This window comes from Protomyctophum parallelum (genome assembly GCF_964188405.1).
Source record: "Protomyctophum parallelum genome assembly, chromosome: 15".
Classification (NCBI taxonomy): Eukaryota; Metazoa; Chordata; class Actinopteri; order Myctophiformes; family Myctophidae; genus Protomyctophum; species Protomyctophum parallelum.
The window spans coordinates 46,489,487-46,499,647 of record NC_139710.1 but is presented as its reverse complement, the minus strand read 5'-3'; the positions used below and the strand labels follow the sequence as shown (position 1 = coordinate 46,499,647).

The 10,161-nt window shown below is 42.2% G+C and overlaps 2 protein-coding genes across 2 annotated transcripts; one reads left to right on the top strand and one right to left on the bottom strand.

The window, feature by feature from the left end:
• The first annotated feature begins 327 nt into the window (after positions 1 to 327).
• LOC310872745 (dual specificity protein phosphatase 18) lies at positions 328 to 1,115 on the top strand. The gene has a single exon (XM_083784805.1). The coding sequence runs from the start codon at positions 530 to 532 to the stop codon at positions 1,079 to 1,081; it is 552 nt and encodes a 183-aa protein (XP_083640931.1). The 5' UTR covers positions 328 to 529; the 3' UTR covers positions 1,082 to 1,115.
• Positions 1,116 to 2,288: 1,173 nt separating this feature from the next.
• Positions 2,289 to 9,958, bottom strand: tgoln2 (trans-golgi network protein 2). The gene is made up of 4 exons (XM_083784804.1): positions 9,772 to 9,958; positions 5,804 to 6,993; positions 4,216 to 4,299; positions 2,289 to 4,104 (listed from the first exon to the last, which is right to left on the bottom strand). The coding sequence occupies exons 1-4, from the start codon at positions 9,851 to 9,853 to the stop codon at positions 4,099 to 4,101; spliced, it is 1,362 nt and encodes a 453-aa protein (XP_083640930.1). The 5' UTR covers positions 9,854 to 9,958; the 3' UTR covers positions 2,289 to 4,098.
• Between the last annotated feature and the right edge of the window lie 203 nt (positions 9,959 to 10,161).

Below are 10,161 nucleotides of genomic sequence, written 5' to 3'. Positions count from 1 at the left end.
GTCATCATACGTCACCAGGTCATTTAGTGCACTCTGTTTCGCAACTTTGCATGGTCAGGGACCACATACAATACCTTCACGGACCACCAGTGGTCCACGGACCACCTGTTGAAAACCTCTGCCCTATATGGTCAGAATAGGCCTACACAAAAAGGGCCAGCCATGCAGTTGTGGTTCTGTTGTCATGAACTTGCTTGCATGTACACCTCCAGCAGGGGGCAATATAGGCTATTATAATGAGCTTAAACAAACTTTGGTCTCACTGAGTAGCCATACATGTGATTGTGATGGTTGATGGGGTTTCTTATATATTATCTATGGTGTTGATGGTCTGGTCTTTGGTCTGGTCATTCATTCACATCACTGCTAGCTTTTGCATAATGTTGCAAATACTTTCCTTATTAGGAAATGGGGCTGTGTCGTCACGTTATATAAATTACGTCACTTCTACTTCAAAGTGGAGGCTTTTAAAGACAGAGCCGTAGAGTTGCGTATTTCACAGAGAGTAAGCTAGTATTCATTATATTTCATGATGCACCAGCCAGGTACTCGGGGACTCTCTGGTTTATGCCCCATTACCGATCAACTTTATCTGAGCAACAGCCGAGCGGCGAATGACGGCGATGTGATACCTCGGTACAAGATAACGTGCGTCATCAACGTCACAGAGAAGAGCAGAGACCGCGATGCCACCGTGCCCCCCGCGGTGGACTACCTCCATGTTCCGGTCACAGACTCACCGCTGACTCGTCTGGACGCTCACTTCGACCAGGTCGCGGATAAAATTCAGCAGGTCGGAGAGCACGGTGGTGGGCGCACGTTGGTGTACTGCAACGCCGGCGTGAGCCGCTCCGCGACGCTCTGCATGGCATACCTGATGAAACACCACGCCATGAGCCTGCTGGAGGCGCACGCGTGGGTCAAGTCACGGCGCCCCATCGTCCGACCCAACACCGGGTTCTGGAAACAGCTCATCCAATATGAACTCGGTCTGCGCGGAAACAACACCGTCCGAATGGTGTCCTCCGCCATCGGAGAGATACCACATATTTATGAAGCAGAGACCAAACATATGATTTGACTTTGAATTTGTAGAGATGTATCGATTACCACCAGTGCACCTAGCTCTGGTCCATAGCCTTCTACTGCATGGGTTTTCAACTGATTATGAACCAGGGACCACCACCCTGACTGATAATCAACCTGGGGACCACTGGTGTGTTATTATATTGGTTATATGGGCACATTTCCTAATAATGGTGACTCAACCAGTCAATCCCGTACAGTGTGTGGGGCGTACACTTTCCCGTACAAGTTCTTGACATCCAACTTTCCAGTAAATGACAACATTGACGTGTCAGTTATCAGTCACCTATTTGTGCAAATAAAGGCACTTGTCACAGCATCGGAGCCCACAGTGTGCGAGCGTCTCCGAGCGTATACTATTAGCCGCTCGGCACCTGCCCAAGTTTGGGTTGGATGTGCATGTTTTTGTACTTTTTTCGTGTAACATTGACGTGTCATCATAAATCACCAGGTCATTTAGTGCACTCTGTTTCGCAACTTTGCATGGTCAGGGACCACATACAATACCTTCACGGACCACCAGTGGTCCACGGACCACCTGTTGAAAACCTATGTTCTACTGCTTCGATTCTGCCCTGTGCACCCACACATATTCGAGATAGCTCCTGGTCCTGAGTCTGACTGTCCATGATTTGTACCTGGTAAAACTGTTAATTAAAAATTAACTATCCATAGAAACAAGTAATGACCCTGCTCTTAATAGACAATATGAAGTGACTGACGTGTGTAGTGGTTTGAAATAGGCCTACTAATTTGACGAGCTTGGAAATCAGTCAGTCTACATTAGGCTGCATATTACTAACTTAAACTGATTCTGTCTGTGTGTAGATTGATTGAAATATTTATTAGTTTGCAGAATTACAGTACATTTCAAGCACAAACTCAATACAAAGACTGTTAACTGTGAGTGGACGACCCAATTAAGCATTACACTTGTTTACAAGAGGCCCAGGGTCCACCATGTTCAATTCAACAGGTACGGTCGCCCCTTTTCCATCTCGCCCCACTACTCTACCTAGCTGTTAGTGTGTATATTTGAGACAAAGATAAATACTAGTATGTGCACTCTACTTCTTGCTATTCTATTGTCTGAGTAGCCAATACATTATTTGTATCCAATCAATGAACTGTACTTTGTATTGGTAAAACTATGACAGCATGAGGGAGGGTATTGTGTAGGCTAATTAAATGATTAGGCTGGAAAGTATAAAACTATTTATTTCAAAATTAAAACTTCAATTGGTCCAGCATACAAGAAAGTAATGTGCACACATTTGCATTTCAAAGACAGAATGACAGTAAACAAAGCCACTATGTAAAACAAAATTATGCCCATGTCACATGTGGTTAATCTTTAAACAGCAATTTCTCAGATTTGAAAATGTATTGGGTTACAAAGTATGTTAGTCTATCTTTTTTGTCATTATAAATTATAATCATTTTCAGGCCAAAGTATGAGTATATTTGTTGTCATAATCACTTTTCAGGCCAATTAAAAGACATTATTGTTCAATTTAGTGGGTGAAATAATTGTTTGCATGACATGGCAATTAAGAAAGATGATCTATCACAGCTATAATGGAACATCACACATTTTGCAACTGTTGGGAAATAATATTAAAGGAGCATTCAGTGATTTGGGTGATTTGGAGAAAAGAAACGGTCCGCCCGGTATCAAGCTGTGCACAATTGCACATGCACGCATTACAGTGGGAGACACGCAACAGGCCAACAAACGAAATGATATTTGAATTAAGTGAAATATTCACTGAATATACCTTTAAATGAAAATACAGCCAAGGGGTCACAAAGTATAATAGTAAGAAAGTAGGAAATGGATGATTAAAATAAATATAGTGGTAATGTAGGAAGCAGGCAAATTATAGCAAATGTTACTGATCTCTCTGTCAAGCCATTTGGCACAGCTTTCTTTGTGATGTCATGTCAGTATTGAAAACATACACACAATCTATTATAGATCAAAATAATTATATAGCACTCAATTTGGACAAAAATATATGGTCATTATTTTTGAAGCGTACTGCCACACACAAGTTATAACCTTTCTCTGTTATTGCACTCCAATCAAAACAGTGCAATTGAATTGTTGGCCCGTTTCCCTGACGAACATTAGTTTTTTTTATGTTTAATGAACATTTATAAGACTTGTCCCATCGCACCAATCCAATTACAAACTGTTCACCTAAAACGGAGAAATCATCTATGGATGTGTTGGACACAAACACAGTACTCGATCGATACTTTGAATGTATCGATAGTTCTGAGATAAGATTGTTCAGATAATGTACATCTGAAATAGTGTGTGTGCCCAACAACAGATCAATTCATAATCAAATGTTTGGTTAGCTTGACTGTACAATGAATTACAGTAGGTGAGCAACATGCTAGCCTTTCCTTAGGACATTAAAAGTCACTAGTACGGTACATTCATCTGGCCGATGTCATTTGGTCATGTTAGAAGGCAGACATTGAAACATCCCCTTCAGTACATCGCAATGCCATTTCATACACACGAAAATAAATTAGAATTTTATCTGATATGCATAAAGAACTTTCCTTCATCAGTGGAGTGCCGCAACACCAACATCTTATTTTAAATGGCTTAGTCATTTAAATTAATGTAGTACAACAATTACATACAAAGATTGACCCAAAAAGAAAGAAATGATCTTATTAAAATATCCTGAGTCAGTGCCCTTGGGCAGCATCTTTCAGACCAAGTGAAAAAACATAAAAGGTTGCCTGTATGTGGCGTAACAACAAAAGTGCAAACACAGCATGCTTACGGTAACCTTTGCTGACCTTCAGTAATTCCAATAAGGCAACAGTGTCATCTGCATAGTCATGCAATAAATGTACAAAATACAACTCTCCAAACTATAAAGTGATTAAACCAAAGAAAATGTCACATCATCATGCCTTCTCTTACTTCTAAAACCACATACAGTGTACTTAGCTGCATCAGGAATTGGCTTCAACACAATGATACCTTCACATCTGAAAAGAAGAAAAAAAAGAAATCAGTTCTGACAACACTAACAGTGATATTAAAGTTTGCTTTATAATAATAGGAAAACAGAAATGTAATTATTCCAATGAATTACTCACATGCTGATCCAGCTTCTGGTAATCTGTAGATTTGGGCCTACGAGTTGATCTGGATTTCTTACCCTCCAGAACGAAGGCAATTATCTGAGTAACAAAACAAACAGATGTGAGATATATGATATATATATATATATATATTATTATTTATTTATTTTCCCAAGATGTTTGTCCATTGTCATAAACAGGTACCAGCACTCACTTCCAAGTGCTGGGGGCTACTTGGCTTTTGGTCTCTAATAGTCTAATTGAATGACTAAACATTTTTTTCCTCACAATTTGTTATTGTTGATATAATTTAGATGCTTCAAGCCCATCACACACCGTCTGCGACCGCCGTGCGTCAAAACAGCCGCCTCCATTATTTTCAATGAACCTATCGCACACCGGCTCCGTCCGTCGAGTGGCACCGCGCCGCCTGGTGCGCCGATAAAACCAGTTATATTTTCCAGGCGGCCAGTCGGACGGAGCCGGTGTGTGTTGGGCTTCAGCTTTACTTAAACATGACAATTTGAAGTACTACAAAATATAAAACCCCCTTCATTTGATAACACTAAATTGGCTAGGGAAACAGATCTGGACGTCACGTTATCGGACGAGTCTAGGCTTAACTGTCTAAGAAGAATTCACACCACCTCCTTGTGTATAAGACACGGCCTCATCCAATTCAAGGTTGTACATAGGCTCCACTACTCTAATGAAAGAGTGATGATGCTGGCTGTCCGAGATGCCAGCACAAGCCTGCCACGCTGGGTCATATGTTTTGGTCATGCCAATCATTAGTCAGGTTTTGGGAGACAGTTTTCGAGGCGGTGTCGTATGTATGTGGTGGAACGGTGGACCCCTGCCCGGTGATTGCTGTTTTTGGGGTGTCTCCAATCGAGGAACGGCTCACGGGTCTTCAGGCAAACGCTGTGGCATTCACAACGCTTTTGGCTCGTAGATTGATACTTTGACAATGGAAGTCGGGGAAACCTCCCTCGTTCAAACAGTGGGTCAAAGAGGTTCTCTCCATGATTCCCCTAGAGAAACTAAGGTACAACCGTAGTGGTTCTAAAGATAGATACATTATGACTTGGACCCCTTTCATAGAGTTTGTAGAAAGTATACCTTTCACTTAAACCCATATTCCCTTGTACGATCTGATACCTCACACTAAACCTGACATTGGGCGACCTCTGGTTGGAGGCCCTCAGTAAGTAGACAGTTGGATATAGAGGAATTTACTATCTAAACTGAAAGATGGATACAATGTATGTAACCTAGATACCATACCCTGATGGAAAATGCTGTTTATTTTATTTTATTATTATTATAATTTTTCTTCTTACTATGTTCATTAGTACTTTCAAAACTAGTTTACTAATTACTTTTACTGTCTTGTACTGTCTGTCTTTGTTTTATTTGTCTTGTTCTGACCTTGATTGGGGGGGAGGGGGGGATATTTACATGTTGGATACAACAAAATGTACACATATGTTTTTTCATTTATTCATCAATAAAAATCAAAATAAAGTGTTAAAAAAAAAACATGGCAATTTGATCTACAATAGACAGTGAAAAACAAATCTGATTTTGGCAACTACTGTACCTTGCGCTTATTGTGGTAAGCAATGTAGAGCATTGCCACCAAGACGGCTGTGGTCACAAGATAGGCAAAGAAGTGACTGTTTTCTACGTCATCTTTTGGAAAAGTCATGGCGTGCATGGAATCATCTTCGGCTTCCTTTCCAGGTGGGCTGTTCTCGGTTTCCTTTCCCGGTTGGCTGTTCTCGGCCTCCTTTCCAGGTGGGCTGTTCTCGGTTTCCTTTCCAGGTTGGCTGTTCTCGGCCTCCTTTCCAGGTGGGCTGTTCTCTGCCTCCTTTCCCGGTTGGCTGTTCTCGGTTTCCTTTCCCGGTTGGCTGTTCTCAGCCTCCTTTCCAGGTTGGCTGTTCTCGGTTTCCTTTCCAGGTTGGCTGTTCTCGGCCTCCTTTCCAGGTGGGCTGTTCTCGGTATCCTTTCCAGGTGGGCTGTTCTCGGTTTCCTTTCCCGGTTGGCTGTTCTCGGTTTCCTTTCCCGGTTGGCTGTTCTCGGTTTCCTTTCCCGGTTGGCTGTTCTCGTCCTCCTTTCCAGGTTGGCTGGTCTCGGCCTCCTTTCCAGGTTGGCTGGTCTCTGCCTCCTTTCCAGGTTGGCTGGTCTCGTCCTCCTTTCCAGGTGGGCTGTTCTCGGTTTCCTTTCCCGGTTGGCTGTTCTCTGCCTCCTTTCCCGGTTGGCCGTTCTCTGCCTCCTTTCCCGGTTGGCCGTTCTCTGCCTCCTTTCCCGGTTGGCCGTTCTCTGCCTCCTTTCCAGATTGGCTGTTCTCTGCCTCCTTTCCCGGTTGGCTGTTCTCTGCCTCCTTTCCCAATTGGCTGTTCTCTGCCTCCTTTCCCAATTGGCTGTTCTCTGCCTCCTTTCCCAATTGGCTGTTCTCTGCCTCCTTTCCCAATTGGCTGTTCTCGGCTTCTTTGCTGCCCACTGCAGATAGTTGGACATCCTTCAGATTCGCAGAGCTCCCCAACTCCACAGTATTATGATTCGTTTTAGGTACCACGCCTTCTCCACTCTGGCTTGTTTTAGTTTCTGTAATGGTTGTTGGCTGTTTCTTTTTAGAATCTATTTTAGATTGACCATTGCTTGTGTCTCCTTGATTCTCCACTGTGGCTATGTTTTTTCCATTCACTTTAATTGAGTTGTCATCTTGTGTTAAAGTCTCTGGTGCATTTCCACTGGAATTATTGGTCTGAGCAGGTTGCACAGGTACTCCTATAAATAAAGAAAAATAATTTAAATAGCATGCATGTAATGTTTATGGCTCAATTCATCTCCTATACTTTTACTATCAACATAGACTACGAAAAGACAAAAACCTTCAATGTATTTCTCTGTATGATATTTCTCATGTCTGGAAGTCATAGAACTGTGTTTTGCAAAACAGAGAAAGAATAATGACCCAGTTCAGCTACAGAATCAATGTAACGCAGCAGGGAATGATATAAAGTGATTGAAGGTGTGGATTATAGTGAGATTTACCATGGCAACCAGCCAATCAGAATCAAGTATTGGGACTAACCGTTTTAGAATCCCTATTCTAGTCTGCCAAGAGGGTGGGACAACAGTAAGCACACTTATCACATGACCCCCAAATATTGAGTATCTGCTTCTACAGAGAAGGGGAGACTTTGTTCTTATGTCCACACAACAGCTCTAATAAATGAGGGGCGCTCTTGTCATCGTACATCAATTTATGTTAGCGGACATTTGACATTGCTACATAAGGTGGTCCCTTATTGGCCAAGCACTACCAACAACATGTGATTGGTTAGCTGATTTGCTTGTTTACATATGACGTAAATCTTCCCTTCAATGTCAATTGCGTTTAATGTTTTGATGTTTAATTTTAAAATCATATTTAGTAGAATTCTGACGTAATTTCTGCGTTCACTGTCAATGGCAAATATTGAGACGTGTTGGGACAAGATTTAGCGGACATTTGACCTGAATTCCCCTTTCATTGTCAATGGCAAATCTTGAGACATGTGGTTGGGGACAAAAAAATATAAAATAAAATAAAAAATACTTAGCGGCATTGGTAGTTAATGCCTTTTCGCACACGTTGCGGCGGTCTCCTAAAGCTGTTGTATGCATCTTTGAAACATCTCACCAACACTCAAGCGACCGAGCAGGTCTCCGTGAACAGGTAAATCTGCGTCCTATGGACGGTGGAATAAGCTACGAGGGACCCTAGGGTACCGCCGACCAAATTCAGAAAAGGTAACCGAGGGTCCCGAAAGGGGCTAGTAGGGTCCCAGGCTCCAGCCGTCCCACCAGAACAGTGGGCACCACCACCACCCAACAGACGACTTGGCATGTGGGGAACTAGACTGGTTTTGATTGAATACTTTAACAGATTTGCAAATAGTAGGCTACAGTCAGTAGGCCTACGATACGATTATACAATGGTGCTTGGTGCCACCAGTGCCCACCCCATGTCTACGTTTATCAGGCTTGCCTGAAGGATATTAGGATAACACAAAAGCATTGTGGTCCTGGTCCTGTGTATTAGGGGGGTTGATTGTTTTTGGTGGAAGACTGGGCACTACTCTTGATTAACTAAGTTTTGATTTTACTATTTTGAAACAGGTGAAGCCTCCTCAACAAGCCAAAAAACCCTGGTGTACATGATTAACAGTCAGTCAACTATCACTGTTAGATAATTATGTCTTATCTGTTTACAAACTAATGCCCAGTGGTCAATGTCCCATATCCTCCTGAACTTTGGCCCATGCCATATAGGTCATTCATATTGTCTAATGCCTGGGACATACTGTGTGAAGGCCTGTTCAGTTCGGATCTACTTTGGAACCATTTGAATACTCTAAATTATTTGGATGTAAATACTATTATCTGAACCATGTAGCACATTCTCTATGTAAATTGACTTTATACCTACTCAAAATAATTGTTAAACCCTAAACCTCTCTCAGAACTTTATTTCATCTGCCTCCAAGTCTTAAAGTCTTTCTATTTTTTGATACAGTGACTGAGTCATTTAAAATTTAAAGGGCTACTCACTCATTTTTAAGGTAAATACAGCACGGTATTTAATTAGGGCGCGTTCGGAAATGCGCCCTGAACGCACTGGTGTGCTCTCTTGTCGTTCGTTTATTCAGTGCACTCAGTGCGTTGTCGTTCGAAAATCCAGTGCGCTACGCACCGGGTGTGCCGAGTGCACGCACTGAGCAACCCTACCCTCAGGGTAGGGTTGCTCAGTGTGAATGGTGTGTTGAAACTGGTCGTTCGTAAATAAGGCACACTGAACGCACTCTGTGACGTCACCGCCCACCACACTCAACAAACTGACCACATTCCCGGTGCGCATAGCCGAACGCGCCCTTAGTCTCCCGGCTGGGTTATTTGAAGGTATATTTATTTACAGTCCTTTCTAAATTATCATTACAAAATAGATATTTGTATCTATTAATCACCATGAGCAGAGATAGCCGCAATTTGCAACTCTAGAGTATTGCGGCTAGAGCAGAGATAAGGAATAAGATAAAGGATTCATGTCTAGTCTCAGTAGCATTTCATTTAGAAAAACGTGTATGGCCTACTGTCCATGCGTTCGATATCGAAACTAATTGTGCAATTAACGTGTTGTTGTTATAGTGATTCGACGCAATCGACGGGCCATAAATAATGGACCTGATTGTGCCAATGCCATACATAAATAATGTGGCATTTTGGTTGAGTTATCACAGCTTAAACACCGTGTAAATGGGAATAATAAAAACATTCAGTTAAAAGTATGTCAACATATACCCGGCCGGAACACAATGCGGATGTCACCACATAAGCAGCGGTGACTGTGACGAATGCATTACGCTCCTCCAGTTCAAAGCTCTCGTGTCAATCGTACGACGGTGTTGCTTGCCAAAAATATAACAGATCTACAAGCTAAAAAGGCTTCGCGGTGCGACGAGTTGTTAGCTTGTAGATCAGTTTTTTCTTTGGGGGAAAAAAAACTTGGGTGACTGTTCTTACCTTTAATGATGCTGCAACACAGTAAAAATGTCACTAGGACACAGATCTTCCTCATTGTGATCCTTGTTAATGACAACAACATAAAGTGATGATGCTGTCACAGTCGTATAATAATAAAATGAATGTGCTGTGATGAAGAAGGCTTTTGGGTCCCAGGGTACGTGTTGTCGTGTGCGTGTAACACAGATGACAAGTAGCGAGATCTCTCCAGTCTCCTCCTCCTTCTCTTTCACTTCCTACTACAAGTGTTGCCATGTCTGTTTTGAGCGACTTTGGGCTTGTTTTTTCCCCTTTTTTTCTTGGTGGTTGCTGTTGGGGGCTTGTTTCTACTTTCTAGTGTAACTTTGCATATTCTTGGACGTTTCCAAATATTGTTTAAACCAGTTGTTC

What these genes read in the sequence shown, in the direction of transcription:
- tgoln2 (XM_083784804.1), bottom strand. Translation starts at nt 9,853, where the DNA reads ATGTTGTTGTCATTAACAAGGATCACAATGAGGAAGATCTGTGTCCTA. An exon ending in GTGTTGCAGCATCATTAAAG is followed by an intron (nt 6,994 to 9,771) that starts GTAAGAACAGTC and finishes CTTTATTTATAG; the next exon opens with GAGTACCTGTGCAACCTGCT. An exon ending in CTTACCACAATAAGCGCAAG is followed by an intron (nt 4,300 to 5,803) that starts GTACAGTAGTTG and finishes TTTGTTACTCAG; the next exon opens with ATAATTGCCTTCGTTCTGGA.
- LOC310872745 (XM_083784805.1), top strand. Translation starts at nt 530, where the DNA reads ATGATGCACCAGCCAGGTACTCGGGGACTCTCTGGTTTATGCCCCATT.